Source organism: Sciurus carolinensis, chromosome 2, assembly GCF_902686445.1.
Source record: "Sciurus carolinensis chromosome 2, mSciCar1.2, whole genome shotgun sequence".
Taxonomy (NCBI): domain Eukaryota; kingdom Metazoa; phylum Chordata; class Mammalia; order Rodentia; family Sciuridae; genus Sciurus; species Sciurus carolinensis.
In genome coordinates, this window is record NC_062214.1 from 94,974,383 (window position 1) to 94,992,006 (window position 17,624).

The following is a 17,624-nucleotide window of genomic DNA, read 5'->3' on the forward strand; positions in this document are numbered from 1 at the left end:
AATGAGATTTTTTACTTTCCTCACAATCCAGACATAGAAAAGAAAAAGGATTTCCTTTGGGCTGCTGCCACGACTCCGATCTTTACTGCTGATAAAATATTTCCTTTAAAAAAACTTCTAGGAAAATCATGCAACTTTAGCTAGGAAGTCAGATCTAACTTTCACATTTAAAAATAAAATGAGAGTTTTGTTTCTCTTTCACAGAGAATTTTCTTCCTAACAATTCTAACAATTCATGTCTTACTACCAGAGGCGAGCTGGGTCCGCAGGTTTCTCCGCAGGCTGGCGCGGAAAGAGGACTACAGGATCCAGAGGTCTTTGGAAACTCCAGCGCTCCAAGCTTGTTGGCTACTACGGTTTCCCTGAGGAGTGACGCTTCGAAAACAAATTCTGATTGGTCGGGCCTGAGCTGAATTCTCCATTTATGGACAGATTGCCCGGCCCGAGCCGAGGCTGAGCCAGAGGAGTACGGATTAAGTGGTTGAAGAAAGAGGAGCGAACCGGGGGAACTAGGCAGGCACACAAGCCGAGCTCATCGGACTCATCTAGGCGGTCGGCGATCACTGGGTCCAAGTAGAACCCAGCCCTCTGCAGCATGCACTCCGCCTGCTAAATCGCCCCGGTCTCGCCCTCACCTAGAGCCGCGGATCCCGCCTGGATGGAGTCCCCCCTGGGTTCCCATTGGCTCCTGTGAGTGCTTGGGTGTCGGGAGCCTGTTTTTGGCGAGGGGAAACAACTTTTGAAGTTCGCCCAGGAGATTGCGTTCCAGTCCCAGCTCCTAGGCAGCCGGACCCGGCAGAGCAGCGAACGCAGCGCGAGTCACCATGGTGAGTTGATTGAGCGGCGTCCCAGGACTCCTGACTGAAAAGGGGCAGGAAGCCCAGCGCGGGGCACCCACCTTGGGCGCGCTGCCCAGGCCAGGGGTGGAGAAGGTGGACGCAGGAGTAGGCACGTCGCGAGCTCTGATTTCCTGCTACTTTCGGTAAACCCGGGCTGGGGGAGAGGGATCGAGGGGCCAAGGAAAACTTTCTTTCAAGTCGTTTTCTGCGTCGCGAAACTTTTTGTGGCCGGGTTGCTATGGCTGCCAGCTGTCGGAAGCCAGAGTGCGGGCACATCTGTTTTCAGGGGCACCGCAATGGGAAGGATCCCTTTCTTCCTGCTGGGAAAGGTTGGGGCAGCTGCCTGTGCCCCTCGGGTCCTAGCCATCCCGGGTGAGGTTCGCCGGGACGTTTGCGCTGCAGTCGGCCCGCTGCGCCCCATCCCCGCCTCACCGTCCCCTCCCGCCCGCTGGCACCAGCGCAGGCGGCTCGCTGTCCTCCCCTGCGCTGCTCGGTGGCGGGCAGCGCCCGCAGCTGTCCGGCCTGGCATCGCGCGCCGTGGAGGCGGCCCGGCCTGCCCTGGCTAGGGACCCGCGCGCCGCACAAAGGCAGGCGGGGGCGCCAGGTAGGGAGAGCACCTGGCGGCGGACGGAGAGCGAAAGTGATCGGGGTGCAGGCTGGAGCCTCGCTGGCTGGACCGGTGAGACGCGCGGGTCGTCGGGGTCTTTGCGCCCAAAAGGCCAAGTAAACACCGCCCGTGGAGGGCCCCACCCCTTCCCAAGTGCGAGGTGACCGAAACTCTTTGAGTTTGCACGCCAAAAGTCCTCACTTTTTTTTTTTTTTTTTTTTTTGTGGTGTTGTTCTTTTTTCTTTGGCACTTTGGAAACATACGGAATTGGCTGCCTCTCCCTTACTCGTATGTAACTTTTTTGCTACCCCAAGTCCCCAGCCGGGCCACACCACTCCTCCCTCCCAATAACCTTAGCCACATCCCTTGAGCTTTGGTGTGGTGTAGTTTTCCTTCCGAGGCACAAAAGCAAGGACTCTATTTTCAAGAGATTGGCGACCCTTCAGAAAAAGAAAAAGAAAAAAGTTATACAAGGCTTCATAGTTAACACACTTGCCTCTTTTCAAAGAGCCCTGCTTAGGTGGATGAACTCGTCCTCTTCCGATTCGTCGTTGTTTAAGGACTGTGAAAGTGAAGCTAAGTCAAAATGATACTCGGCACAGCTTTCATTTAAAAATCTATATCCCGCATGACCGGTCTGAAGGACTCCTAACCAAGGGCCACCAGAGCCTGGGTACTAACCCGACAAAAACAAACAAAACCTTTAAAAGGCGCCCTGGCCCAAAGCTTTTACTTTTTACATAGTTCAAAAATCATATCACCTTTGCTCCTAGGAGAATACTTTATAAATAGACGTTCCCTTCCAGTTTAAAGATTTAAGCAGTCATCTTACCCCACATTATTTTTGGAACCCCCACGGAAAATCATTTATGTCGAATGTGCATTTGGGTGGAACTACTTAATTGGGCATTAGGCCATTTGAATTTAGGCAATGTGATAGTGCTAGTACTTCAGAATTGCTGTAATTATTTCCCATGGTTCAATATTTCTAAAAATAAAAAAAAAATCAATGTATTTATGTCAAGAGCTTCAACAATCTTGCTGAATTTAACTACTTGAGTGGTGCCATGAGAAAATTAACTTTTTCTCATTGAACTCATTCTTCTTGTTGGGCAGACCAAAAAGTAGTTGGGGGGTGCCTTTTTGGAGGCCTCAGAAATGTCATGGTCAATTTGATCCGTTTGCTGTTGAAGAAGATGATTGTTCAGTGGATGTATGGAGGCATGTCCTAAGGTAGAGTCCTCTCCAGAGCTGACTTATCAGAGGACAGAGTGTGACTTACCTATTGATGGCTCCCTGCCATCAGCACAGATGGGTATGTTGTGGGCCTCCAGGAGACTATCTGTGCATCAGATAAGGTTGCTGAGGACACAACTCACTTACTGAAAAGTTGAAGCTGCTGGCTGTCCTGAAATAGGAGATGTGCCATTGATAGATCACCCAGATCCAGAGTCATGTGGCCAAAATTTAAATGAATCTTTCTTCCCTGACTTGAAAAATTGTTCATTACATATGTGAAGTTTCCTTAGAACAGATTATCAGCATCTTAAATAATTAGAAACTCCAGTTATAATAGTTACAATATTTAAAGTTCACATAAGAATCCATCATGCCAAAAGAAACTTCATTTTGTGTTTCACATCTGGGCTTGCCCTATTGTGTCTCTCAACTGCTTAGAACAAGAAGGGAAGGGACATCACCATCAGTGGGTGTGGCAGCGAATGAGCATGGAGCAGAGAGCAGAGGTCCTTGATCAGACCCTGGGAAGGGCACCTGTCCTGATGTGTGTGTGTGTGTGTGTGTGTGTGTGTGTGTGTGTGTGTGTGATTTCTTTGGAAGACTGGTAGCACATTAGAAAAGTTCTCCACCTGTACCCAAGGCCCTAACAAGAAGTATTCACTTGTGACTCATAAGGAACACTGTCATTTTTGACTCATGAACACAATGTACAGTTTGTAATTCACTTCATATCTTCCTCCTGAAAACTCACTTTGGGACACTTTTTCATCTTGGAAAAACCAAGAACACTACCAGAAATAGTTCTTTGTATCTTTTTCTTTAGGAGGCTTGAAGAAATGAAATATATATATATATCTACATATCTTCATGATTTAGTGAATGTTGTTGAGAAAAGTTAAAAAGTCTCTTGGGGGCTGGGATTGTAGCTTAGTGTTAGAGCACTTGCCTAGTACATGTGAGGCACTAGGTTTAATCCTCAGCATCACATAAAAAATAAATAAATTAAATAAAGGTATTGTGTCCTACAATTAAAAAAAAAAGTCTCCTTTGGTTTTAATTACCAGTAACATACATCTAAGTTTTCCTTCATAGAGGATGACTTTCTCATTTTCTGCTAAGAAAGTTAACTTTTGTGGCCATGACCAGAGGCCATGACTGATGGACCCATGTCTATAGCTATATGTTTTGGCCCCAGAATCTGGGACTGATAGGGTTTCTGTGAATTAAGTATGCAGAAATATTTGCATAAATCTGAATTGTCCATTACCTCAAAAAAATGTCCAAGATATTTTCTTTTCCTTACTCGATTGTTTCTTGTGAAAAAATTGCAGGTATTATACATACAAATACTTAAGAACAGACTTAAAAACCTAATAGATTACTGACCACAGGTAAGTTCCTTTGCATGGAGACCTGGTATGTGTTTATAAAATCTGGAATCCATTTTGAATATGTTTTCTGGGAAGGTAACCTAGTTCATTTCCACTGATTAGTTTATCAGATTGCTTGAAGTCTCCTAGCCAAAACAACACAATCCAACAAAACAAAACTGGAAAGTAATGGGATAAAGCACGGAAGTTTTGATAGAGTCAGAGGGCTAGAGAAAAAACTGAAGCCAGGACAATACCCTGGGCAAGTGTGGATGGGCCATCTTAGTAGAAAAATCTTGGGGCTGGGGAGATAGCTCAGTCGGCAGAGTGCTTGCCTTGTAAGCACAAGGCCCTGGGTTCAATCCCCAGCACCCCCCAAAAAAAAGAGAAAAGAAAAGAAAAATCTTTGGCCAGCCCACAGCCTCCTCTCTGGACAAGTCCCATACAGCAGCAGATGGAGAGAGATGGAGAAGTGTGGGAAGCAGATATTTGCAGAAGGTAAAGGCCACCTCTTCCACTGTTTTGCTGGCTCTACAGCTTTCTCAGTGGTTGCAAATTCCAGTGTCAGGATACAACCTGGTAGGGGGTGGGGAAGGCTGACCTCTAGAAAGTCAATATGGAATGCCTCATCCCAAGAGGCATCACTACTTGACCCTGGGCCATATAGTTAAACCGACCATATTACCAAGTTATCTTGTTTTTCAAGAGAAACTGGAAATCCAGGTTTTTATGCTAGACCTGCCAATTTTACACTCTAACTGAAGGACCACAGAAACTCAACCTGTAGGTCAGCTTTTTGCAGCCATTATTGAAAATCTTAGTGTGGTCCTGGGAATCATAGCACTTCCTCCCATTCACTCACTAGCAGGAATATCTAAATTTTAGCCACATACCCAGCAAATGACTTTAATATTTACTAATAAATTCACAGCCTCTCACAGAGTCTCCTCAAAGAACAGGACTTGCTTGGTATTTTCTACCCATAGAATTTCTAAGCTACTAAAATGGAAAATCTGCATGCAGCTGCTACTATTCGTAGCTATCCAAACACCAGTTAAGATGGCTTTGTGAGTGGTGAGGCTGCAAATTAAACTTCTCTTTCTTCCCCTTCAACTCCTTCGTGCAGTGAAAATGTCATGGCCCTCTATGTTGCATGATGGTTTTTTTTATTTTTCCTTTCACAGCTGAATCTCTGAGTTTGAGGTCTGTTGCAGGTCCTTAAGACTAGTGAGTGAGCAGCACTGAGCATTTTTATGACTTGGAATATGTACCTCGTTAGCATGTCATGAGCTCATGTGAGACTAAATGAAAGAAAGAACATGTAGTTCTTTGCATTTCCTGATGAGATGAGGACTGGGTCTCATTACTTAGTAAGAACTTGTGAGGTTTCCTTTCATCATCTTCAAATGCAGAAATGTTTTGAAACCTCTATTCAAGTGCCAGGTATTATGAACTTCACAGTGGGTACTGGATATGGGACCCAGGACCTTGTGCATGCCAGGCAAGTGCTCTACCACTGAGCTGTGTCCCCAGCCCCTAACATTTTTATTATTTACCTTGCTTGGACTTGCTGTTTACAGAGCAGATGAGGAGTTAAAGATTAAATGCCGAAGGTATTAAAAATAAACATCTCAGCGTTGTAAGCACATTCTATAATAATGGTAAACAAATTGTGTTTTGAATTTCAACTTCAGAATTTATTTTGGCAGAGGCAAAAGGTTCTGGGTATCCTAGCAGAGTTATTTGTTTATTTATTTATTTATTTATTAACATATTTTTATGACAGCCACATGTGAGAGAACTAGAAGAACTTTCCCTAAAACAATGACAAGCCATAGAATTTACACTGTATATGCAAGTGAACTTGGCCCTCCCTTCTGAGTTGCTATCATGGGAACAATGTCATTGCCATTGTTCAAAGAACTTTTCAATGGTCGTTTATGAGCTACATAAGAAAATCTATTTTTTTACTTCCTTTCTAACCTAAAATGTTAGTGCCCCACCTGATTCTCCATCTTACTCACCAGATTCTCCACCAGATTTTTCAACTGTTTCCAGAAGTTACATTCTGCCTCAGAGTGGGGAAAACTAGCTCTACTGAAGACTTGCAATATTAGGTAGAGTAAGCTGTGGAGGACAAACAGGAGATCCTTTTTTCTGGAAACTAAGTTTAAGAACTGACCTGAAGGAGTCCACACTCCGGAGGGTCTGGTGTTCTGATGTATGATAAAAAATCATTTGTAGTACTTAATAATCATATCTACATTGTAGAAAGTAAAACACACATCGCACTGAACAAAAGCCCAAAGAAAGCTTCGGAATTCTGTCCTTAACTAACCTTTTGTCTGATTTCCTATAGAGGTCTAGAGGGGATTTAATGACTTCTGAAGTTTCGTAGCTGGTTTTTGGATGGGCTGGTGACAGAGTACAAATTTTCTAAACTCAGCCTAAAAAGACTTTTCTCACCAAATGGGTTAGAGTCTATTTCTTTAAGAGTCTAGACATGACCAGGGAGTTTTCTCTCTGGAACTCTTTAAGAAGGCCTGCTCAGAGATGGAAGGTTGTTACTTATTTTTTGATTCATCACTGAATCAACTTTAAAAGATTATAAGAAATAAATTTAGAATTCACTCAATATCTTTATGCTCCAACATGGTAATTATTTTTATATCTTTGGATTTCCTTCCAACCTATTCAAATACACTGTTTTTACATAGTTGTAATTATGGGGCAAATATATAATCTGTGTTCTGTATTTTCCCACTTGTTTTATAAATCCTTTTCTATAGTAACCATATTTATCATATTTTGGTGGCAGGATTATAATCCCATGTAGCCTGATTGCTCAAACTGAAGATGTCCTCTAGACGTATGCACAGGTGAAAGTCCCCCTTGTTCCCACTAGAACTGCTGTGGTCAGTGATGGGCTGCTCAGCTCTTTGGTGTAGATTTGGAGCAGGATGGGTTCATGCTCCACACTCTTAGGTCCCTGCCCTAGGGTGTGTAATGATGGTGGGCAGCCTCACCCACATGCCAGAAATGCTGGGGACTGAACCCAGGGCCTAGTGCTTGCAAGGCAAGCACTCTACCAACTGAGCTAAACTCCCCAGCCCCAGAGATGATCTTTGTGTTCTTTGCATGTCACTACTGAGAGATGCTCCAAGGATGTCACACTTTCCAATCAAGTGTAAGGTGGGGACAGGTGTCCTGTAGAGAGGGTGGAAGAAGCCATGTACCTGAGTTGAAACTCACTGTCTCTGTAGGCCTGTCTTAGAGGATGCTGGTGCTTGTCTATGTCTCTGGTTGGTGCTGAGGCTTCCTGCCCTGATCACCAGATCCTATGGCCTTTGATGTGACTTATGCTAGACTTGTGACCTTTGACCCGAGGTAGGTCCTGGGCAGGGACTCATTTGGGTCCCGAGTTGCTGCCACTGTCTTCACTATCTGAATACATACCTATGTGACTTAGGCAGCAGGGGTGCAGAGTCAGCCATCTTGCTTTTCTTTGGAGCGCCTGACGTGGGTACCACCTCACCCTGCCTGCTGCTGCAATCCAAGTCTGTCTTCTTTACCAGGACCAGGCCTGACACTCCTTCCCCAGCTTTTCACCTTCCGCTTGGTCTTTGGGGCCTCCTCTAAGATGGTGGTAGGGTTTTGCAGGAAGGCCAGCCAGGTCGGGTGGGAGCAACATTGTCCTCTGAGTCAGAACCCTCAGCAGTTTTCTTCTCCTGGCTTCTTCCACCAGTGCTGCCCACTCTTCCTCCTCTTGATTTGCCACTCCTTCTTGTGCAGGCGGTGCTGCCACAGCATGGCCTCAGAAATTCAGGTCAGCCTGCTTCTGCTTTAGGTTCTTGAGCTCCTGCAGGTCCTTCAGGACCTCCATCTCCAACTTGGAGCCCTCGGTCTGGTTCTTCAGCACCTTCATGGGATTGTTCAGCTCCTATCCCCACATCTCCTTTTGTGCCCTCTTCTTCCCCAGCAGCTTCTCAGCTTGTAAGCTCAGCGTTGTTCAGGACTCCATGGTGTAGTATTGAAAGTGATCTATCTCTGCCAGGCAGCAGGTGCGCTAGATGTAGAAGCAGATGGGCAGGTGCAGGCAGACCTGGTTGTGCAGTGCCTTTTTGTGAATGTTGCGTTTCTTCACTTTGTAGATGTACTGCTATGTGTGTCTTACACCTTGTGTGGAAGAGGGCCATCAACTGGCTCAGGTCTTGCTGGTCTCTGCATAGCTTGAGTTTGGGGACCTTGAGGGGTCACCTCAGACGAGCAGCATTTGTTTAAAATCTTTCACTCAGACATCTTTGCTGCCAATTCACCTCATAGGCACCAGAGAACTGGCTAGGCTCCCTGTATCTCCAGCTTCTCTAGTAGTACCAGCACTTCCATAATGTCACTTCCTTCTGCTTTTATTATTGGCTACAGCATATGGAACTTGCCTTTTTTCATTGGTTGTGATCCTATCCCATCCACAAGCTTCAAGGCCTTTTATCTTCTCTCCTGTGTTGAATCCTTGGTAGTGTGTAATAAAAGTTGTGGGTGCTCTCTGGATTCAGAGAAGTTCCAAGCAGGTACTTCTTCCCCAAGTTGTCAGTTGCTGCTGGTTAATCATTGTGGCATGACATGGCTACCTGGCTGCTAGTTGCTATGTTCCTTGTCATTCATTCTACTCATTCTTTTCTTTTGTTTCTTCCTCCTTCTCCTCCTGCTCCTTCTCTTCCTCTTCCTCCTCTGCTTCTTCTTCTTCCTCTCTCTCTCTCTCGCATCTTCCTTCCTTCCTTCCTTCCTTCCTTCCTTCCTTCCTTCCTTCCTTCCTTCCTTCCTTCATTTCTCTCTCTCTCTCTCTCTCTCTCTCTCCCTCTCCCTCTCCCCCTCCCTCTCCCTCTCTTTCTTTCTTTTTTTCTGTACTGGGAATTGAACCCAGAGATGTTCTACCACTGAGCTACATCCCAACTCTTTTTAATTTTTATTTGGGGACAAGGGCTTGCTAAATTACTGAGGCTGACCTCGAGCTTGTAATCCTCCTGGCTTTAGTCTCCAAAATTTGTGGGATTACAGGTGTGGGCCACCATGCTCAGCTCATTCATTTTTTTAATTCACTAAATATGTATCAAGTCTCATATATATATATATATATATATATATATATATATATATATATATATGCTGGACTCTGGGAAGCCACACATTTTTTCCCAGGCCTTCGTGGCTCACATGGGTGTCACTGATGTTTTATTTGCTTTATATATAAAAAATAAGTCCAAAGCAAATATGATAAAATAGTATCATTAATTCCACACGTGTGTACATAAAAATTTCTTTGTTAGTCTCTATAGTTTTAACATCTTTTTCCAATTTATAAGAAAAGAATGCATATAATTACATGCAATTCTTTGTATAATTTTAGGAGGCTCATAATCCCCTGAAACCCATACAGTATCATTCCTTAAGTTGTAGCAAATATTGTTTTAAGATGAATGTTAGGGTGAATGTTCAATTTTGGATCTGTCAGCTTATTTTAATGATCGTTGACATGCGATTAAATCAATACTAAGTTCCATTGAGTGTTGTATAAAAATCCATTAGGGGATATATCCCAGGATTTTTAATATATCTTAGCATCTCTTAGTCACCCTTTCTTAATCTGCTATATGTGTTAGCTTTTTGGGTAACAGAACATCCCAAACTTGGGGGCTTAAATAAATCATAAAGATTTATTATTTCTCATGATTTTGTGTATTGGCTGGCCAGTTCTCATCCAGGCTGGCTCATCTGAGCTCTGTGGTCAGCCAGTGGCTTGGCTGGAAACGCCTGATCTAGGATGGCCTCACTCACATGTTTGGTAGTTGGCCCACTTCCAGCTGGAGCACCGAGGATGACTTGGCCGTGTATTTCTTGTCACAACAGGCTGGTCTTGGCTTGTTTACATAGTAGTGGTCACACCACAGGATTACCAAGAACAGCAAGAGTGCAGACTCCAATACGCAAGCATCTTTTAGACCTTTGCTTACATCATGCTTGTGCTTGCCCCCATTGGCCAAGGCAAGTCACATGGTAAATCCAGAGTCACTGTGGGAAGGGACTATTCAAGGGCTCGGATATAGTTCCCCCATTTCGACCTTTTCTCTTTCATCTTTCCTTAATTGAATGGATACATTGAGGCAGGAATAAATTCAGTGGTAGCTCCAGTTACCCCTGGCTGAATCTTTTGAACTTCTGTATATGACAGAGAAGCCAGCATGGCTCTTGATACATCCATTGCTGTCTTACCAAGGCATGAGGAATTAGAACTGCAGTCTGATTCTACTCAGCCTGATTCTAAAGTTGCTATTTTTTGTTGAAGAAAAGGTAAAAGCAGAAGCTATAACAACAAAAAGAAAAATAGTTTTCCGTTAAAGAGAGTTTTGAGAAAATAACATTTAACTAAGCCACTGAGAAAGCAATGAGTCATTGCCAAACCAGACTGGGCTAGATGTCCTTTTGGACCAAAGGGTGGAAGTCATGCCTTCCAAGGTGGGGACAAGACTTCTTCCTGCCCAATTCAGCCTTTTTAGCAAGCTCTGAGTTATCCATGTGGAGAAAGACATTCCTTACAGAGGCAAAAAAAAAATACATTTTTCCCTTGGTTGAAAGTCATGTCTTTTAGACTCCAAGATGATTCTTAAAATAACCCTGTGTCAGTTCCATATTCAGTGAGCCACAGATTGTGCTATCTGTGGGCTCAACAAGATGTGAATTGAATAGGATTAATTTAGCTTCATGCACAGGACTCCAAAAAGCCATTAACCTACAGATCTTTCACTTTGATATATTCTCTCTTCCTCTCCTGTGCGCCATCTCATTTAAAACTTCAAAAGTGGGGAGAAAACTAATCTCCCAACTTCAACAATCAACAACTCATGACCAATCTTTTCTCTGTGCTCAACTTCCTCTGGTTTAGTTTGAGGAGAATCCTAGATAGCACAGCATTTCATCCATAAAAATCCATAGTACATTGGCTTTTAAATAAAGCAAAACTTGGTACTAACTACTCTTTGGCTTAGAAGAGAGGTATGTCTCAGAGAACAGAAGCTAGTAGTTTTTCTTTGACTTCTAGTTTTGTATTAGAGACTAATGCAGACATCTGGTCATTGAGGGGACTTCTAACATCTACGGGAAGATCTAATAATGGTATCTTGGCATGCAGGACAGGACTGGCTTCCCACCCTACAGACCTCACTCTATTCAGGCACTACCTTTAGGTGCCATTGGTAGGAGGAGTTCGTGGCTATCAACCTCTTCATTCCTCCTCATCTGTATCATGATAATGGCTATATAGATAACACTTGTTTCTCTCAGTGATCAGATAACTTTAAATATAGAATGTCAAATGTGAAATATCCTAGAACTACTTGCGGAGAAAGGTCTATGAAATTGTATCTATGTTCATATGTGCATGTTTTCCTGGAAAGAAGATTTATAAATCCCCCATAAAGATCTGTGGCCCCTCCCAACCACAACCCTCTAAAATCCAGAGAATTTAAGTGCCCTGTCTTTTGTCCCTAGGTCAATTGGCAACTTAACAGCAGAGTCATGGGCTGGGGATATCACTCAGTTGGTGGAGTGCTTTCCTCGCAAGCACAAGGCCCTGGGTTCAATCCTCAGCACTGCAAAAACAAACAAAAACAAAAAACAAAAAACAAAAAAACAAAAAAATAGCAGAGTTGGCCCTAGAATTCAAGTCACCTGATCTGCAGTCCAGGAATCCTGGTCCTAAATCTGCTTTTACTGAGACTGTTTAAAAATAAAACATAATGCAGCATTAGAGAAAAGGGAGGTTGAAATAAGTTGAAATAATTTGGGGGGTAAGATTCTCAGAAACACTAACCTAGTAAGTTAATGTGAGGCAATGGTAGGTATTATGTGCTGGCTGACAACTAACTTGATTTTTCAGAATGTAATGAAGCATAAAAAGAGTCACAACATTGATCTTGAGTTTAGGTCATTATAGACCTGTGATCACAAAGACTTCAGGTATAAATCAGGGGCATCAAGTTTTGACTTTATGTAAGTAATTGAAAGTCCATTATTTCCCTGGTGAGCATTCATTGACATTAATTATAAAATTAATGTTTACTAATTGGGGACACTAATTCTTGCACTCAGGAGGAGGTTTCTATGCTTTGTTTCTATTACCTAGAAATAGAGGTAAAAAGGTAAGAAGGCTGGGACCTCCTCTCCCCCCCCCACCACGCCCAGCCACATCCTCCCCCTAGGATCCCTTCTTTCCCCACAAGGCCTCTTCCCCATTTTCCATCCGAAGCCTCCCTCTGGAACCAGGAAGGCTGGAAAGCGCAGGAAACAGTCTGCACCTGCTCAGAAGTGAGGAAACAACGAAGGAAGGGGAGCTTCTCCAATCCAACTTCTCCCCCACTCCTCCAGCGCTTTCTTTCCTCCCCTATCCAGCCCTGTGCAGCCCTTCTAGTGAGCTCCGAGCACCAACATGTCAAGCATTGTCTGCAGAGACAATGAGGCACTGTCCTCTTTGTTTGAGACTATGAATCAGAGTCTCCAGTGTTTTGCAGCAGTTGTATTTTCATATCATTGGCAAAGGTGCATTTTATATGCTCCAAATATAAGATGTGGTGAATTACAAGATTCCTTCACTTGCAAAGTGTGATGGTTCTGCCTCTGCAGTGTGACTTCATTCTACCTTTTACCTTGTCTCTCACTTGGATCTTTTGGTCAAGTGGAAACACTTGCTGTTCCCTCAGCTGGATGTTCTCCCCCTTCACCTTGTGTCTGGCTGGACATCCATTTTCTCCCCTTCCCCCATCCAAGTCTAGTTCTCCTTTTAGGCCAGCCTCAATTCTACCTCCCAAGCCTCACAGTTGAAAAGTTATCACCTTTAAATCCCGGGACACTTCATGATGGTTTGTGCACATTTTTTTTCCTGATAAATCCTTTTCAGGTGGAGTCCTTTGTTGCTGGGCCCTACACCCCAACCTCTCCTCCTGCCCTCTTGTTTTGTGACTTGCCGAAGTAGGGCTGTAAGATGAGTTTAAAATGGAATGGGAAAAATGCTTGTATTTCCTTCTGCTATGTGTAAGCAGACATCCTTTAAAACTGCACCCCACGTCGTTGTCTTGAAGGACAGGGTAGAGTACAGAACTGCCGACACAGCGAAGCACTCTCAAGACCCACTCCAAGAAACCGCGGCTTCTGGTTACTCAGCTAATGGAAGGAAAGAGGAGGAGTGAATGGGTGAGAGCGCCCTGTGATTCAGATGTCACCAGAGACTGATTTTAGTTGGAATGAGAAGCTGTCTGATGTGTAGGTGTCACTACTCACTTGGTTCAGCTCACCCTTTGGAAATGTGGAATGGTGAGGACAGGGAGAAGACAGAGAAGGACACTGAAAGGGGCACCAGGAAGCTGTGCCACTCATCCTGTGAAGGCAGTAGAAAGCAGCCTGACATTGCTTTTGCCAAGCAGCCATAATGTTGAAACCTGGGCAAACACCTTCCCCTTACCACTGTTCAGGAACCTGCAAGGAAGGATAGTTCTCTCAGAGAGCGGAATCTGATGTCAGTGATTTCTCACAGATGTAAATATTTAAGAAATCAGCAAACCTCACATGGAAAGGTGGAAGGAAGAATTGAAATGGGATTTTGCACAGACGATACCCCACCCCCACCCCACCTTGTACTGGGACTTGAACTTAGGTCCTCGTGCATTCTGGGCAAGCCCTCTACTGCTGACCTACATACAGCCCAGCCTAACAACGTGTCTTATTGCATATGGTTTTGGAGGGCAGGGTGAATTCAGATGTTTAAAATTCACAGAGAATCCAGAGACTGGTAATGCCTAACTATCCTCATGAAATCTTTGAACATGAATTCATTAAGTAGCAAAATTGGCAGATTTTCACTTTCTGAGCTTTTCGGACTGTTTTCCATGCGCTGGTGGGTGAGGTCTTCTAAACTGTTACAGAAGTGTAAAAGAAATAGAGTGAGTGGCCGGAGAGAAGCAGAGTAATTCAGATAGCCTACAGGATCTGGAAAGACATGTCTGATCTCCAGTTAGAACATTTGGAATAAGGGATTTTAAGTGGCTTGTTGACAGGAGTGGAGGAGCAGAGACAGGCGAGGTAAGCTGGGGCCTGCCTGACAATGGGAGGCTTTGGGGTGATATTAATTCCTTAGATATTTGTTTATTGTTTTGTCCTTGGCTGCAAACTTCTGCAACAACGTGGCTCAGTTTGACATGTCCAGTACCCAGCACAATGTCTGCCATGTGGTAAGACGGACAACTTTACCTATTGAACCAAACAGTTCCCCACTAGACCAAAAGGACCTGGAGGGCCCCACATCTTCCAAGTCTACTTGGTTTGCAGCAACTCAGCCTCCAATGAATGAATGATTGGTGACAGTACATTAAAGTAGACAACTAATTGTAAACTGGAAATGTTTTTCAAAGATAAAAATAGCCCCTTCAGATAAAACCACACTAGGGCTTCCTTTTGAGTTTTCTTTTAATAGAACAGGATATTAACCAGTGTGGCTGCAGAAGGAAGCTGGGTGGGCTAGAAAGCTTCTGCATCTAACTCTTCCTCCCCCTTCCTTCCACCCCTTCTATTGAGAGGCTAAGTGATTGCCTCAGGCTGCATAACCAGTTCTGACTTGCACCCCACCCGGCTTAGGGGTGGTGCCTGCTCTGAGCTGGCAGAAATGGAAACAGACTTCACCAGGGCCCATCCACTCCAGAGTCACCATGTTTGAACAGAACCATTCCAAATAGGGTGCTGGCCTGGCAGGGAGGCACCCTCCTATGATGATTAGTTATGCCATCCAAGGCCAGTGTGACTTTGACCCTGAGCTGAAGGAGGAGTGGTCAGGCTATTTTTGTTGATATAATGGATCACTGCCAGATCAACAGATAAGAAGGTTTTCCTTGTTCAGCTATATGGACCTTCAGACTGTAAAACTTCCTGGCAAAGTTTCTCTCTGTTCTGGCAAAGACAGAATTTACCACCTTTGTTTTTCCTTCAGTGAACTAACCACTCACCTGTGCAAATGGAATCTGGTGCCGGCCTCCCCCTGCAGGAGGCCGAGTCTCCGCGGAGGCATGCTAATGGCTTAATTGTTTTGTTTATTCTGCTCCTTGCAAATTCCAGTAGCTTCATTTGCATGGAGAGAACTTTTCCTTGTGTCTTGGCATTTCCTTTGGTTTTGAATGGCTCTTAATGTTCACTCTCAATGTTTTTGGAAAGATGGGGGAGCTCTCAGTAGTAGGTGGCTTTCTCTCAATAGGGGTTTTTCTGGGTGTGTGGTAGAGAAAACAAGAGAAAGGAAGAAAAAAAAATTTGAATTATATACACCCTATCTATCCACACAAACTATAGGTTATTTTGGAACCTGATATTTATGATGACATTTTTGTTTACATACTTTAGGTTTGGGGGTTAAAAGATTAATGTGTACAAAGAAACGGTGATATTTAGACAAAAACTGTGCATTTACAGAGCCGTGGTTTGCTTTTCAAAATGTAGAAATGAAGCAAAGGTTTGTTTCTTTACCCTTGATAAAGAATTCCAGGTGTAAGACTATTTTGGTTCACGTGGGATAGACATTTTAAAAATTTAAGTATAAAAGAGACATTTTAGATCAAAAGACTTTATAATGCCCTAAGACAGTAGTTCTTAATGTAGGGTGAAATCTGATTTTTGGAAGTGATGTGAAGGTTGAATAAGCTAAAGTCCTCTGATGTTGATAAATCTAGGTATGCTGGCCTCTTTAGGAAAGAAATGCTTCCATGCCTTTAAAACCAGGGTTTGAGAATTTCAGAATTGGGAAATCATGCGGTAGATCTTAATGTTATAAGTCACTCAAATGCAGGATAAAGCTATTTTGGGAAATGTTTGTGATTGTGCAGGATTACGTGGGGATGAAGAGCTTCCATGGCTCCTCCCATTTCTGAGGGTGTTCTATGCTTTGCATTCTTGGTAATTTTTTCTGGAGACTTCAGGGCTTTTCAGAGGCTAGGTCTGCTTCTGAGCATTTCGACAGCTTTCCATAGCATTGAAAAGAAGAGCATCTTTCATTGGAAGTAACAAATTACTGAGCACTGACTTGATATTGTCCAGCATTTGTTCACCTCTGAGATTGATATTATTCTTTCTCCTGGTTTACAGAAGAGGAAAGAAATGAATCAGGCAACCTGTTGAAGGTCACTCATCTGAAAAGTGGCAGAGGAGGAATGTAAATTCTGGGTCACCTGAATCTAAGCAACTTTGGAGAAGCATTGTCTAGAAACATACTTGTCCAGATTGTGGGTCCAGGGACTGGCATTGTGGGCTCCACCTGGGAGAGTATCAGAAATTCAGGTCTTCAGCTCCCATCCCAGATCTACTGATTCTGAGTTTACATTTTCTCCAGGTCCCTAGGGGTTGCAAACAAATACTGTAGTCTGAGCAAGGTAGCATGACTCTGCACATGACCCCAGAGAAAGACCAATGTCCCTCCAGCACATCATTTTTCAGGGTCAATGATGTAGTCAGATATCCTCAGCCTCTAGAGATCCAACTAACCAATCATATATAATTATACTGCTCAAGTAAAAATTTAACAGCAGTTCTTCAACATGGAATTGTGGGAAATCTTTCTCCTGAACAGTTCTGGAGTTAATTGTCCTTAACTGGATGCACAGAATAGGTGGTTGTGTACAGCATGCTAGGAAAACTCTCAACCTAGAATGTCTCTTCCATGGCTGCTGTTGATGCCAAAATTTCTACCATTATTGATATTTCCAAATTAGTCTATCCAGTCTTCTCCTACAGAGGCCAAGAACAGAATTTGTCAGGCTAGAGACGGAAGGCAGAGAGAGTCAGCCTGGATGAAAATAGAAAAGGGCTTTGGAAAGAGCCCCACCTCCGGAACACTCCAGTCCTGGGTGGTTTTCCTTGTATTTACTTACTTTATGTATTTATTGTACTGGGGAGTGAACTCAGGGGTGTTGTACCACTGAGCTACATCCCCAGCCCTTTTTTTTTTTTTTTTAATTTTGAGACCGGGTCTTACTAAGTTGCAGAGGCTGGCTTTGAACATGTGATCCTCCTGCCTCAGCCTCCTGTATAGCTGGGATCACAAGCGTGTGCATCACCACGCCTGGCTGGTATTTCTCTTAGAATTCCTTCAGGCATCTGTGCTGGAGACAGTAGTGTCTTTCTTTCTGTCTGTCTTTCTTCTCCCTGTCTGACTCCTGATGCTTCCCAAGCCCTGTGTGTCTTCACAGGACTCTCCTTTCCTGGCCAAGGCTGTCGCACCAGTTTAAATCTGTATTGTTGCACCCTGGGATCATCACAAGGATGTTTTAAGAGATCTTTACTTTTTTCTCCCTCTAATTTGCAGAAACAGCATGGATAGAATTGTCTTTGTGGTACTGTACCTTTCACCTGTCACTCTCACTTGAAAAAAGACACTAAGGCTGGGGTTACAGTTCAGTGGCAGAGCACATGGCCGCATGCACAAGGCCCTGGGTTCAAGGCACCAAAAAGCAAAACAAAACAAACAACAAACGAAACAAACAAAAAACC

At 43.8% G+C, this 17,624-nt stretch overlaps 1 protein-coding gene across 1 annotated transcript in view; it reads left to right on the forward strand.

Annotated features, from left to right (window-relative positions):
* The first annotated feature begins 436 nt into the window (after window positions 1-436).
* The window catches only part of Myo1e (myosin IE), a 188,536-nt gene continuing 171,348 nt past the window's right edge, over window positions 437-17,624 (forward strand). Inside the window, exon 1 of the mRNA XM_047538322.1 lies at window positions 437-827. Coding sequence (XP_047394278.1) covers window positions 825-827 — 3 coding nt within the window. The 5' untranslated portion in view covers window positions 437-824. The remainder of the gene's footprint in view (window positions 828-17,624) is intronic.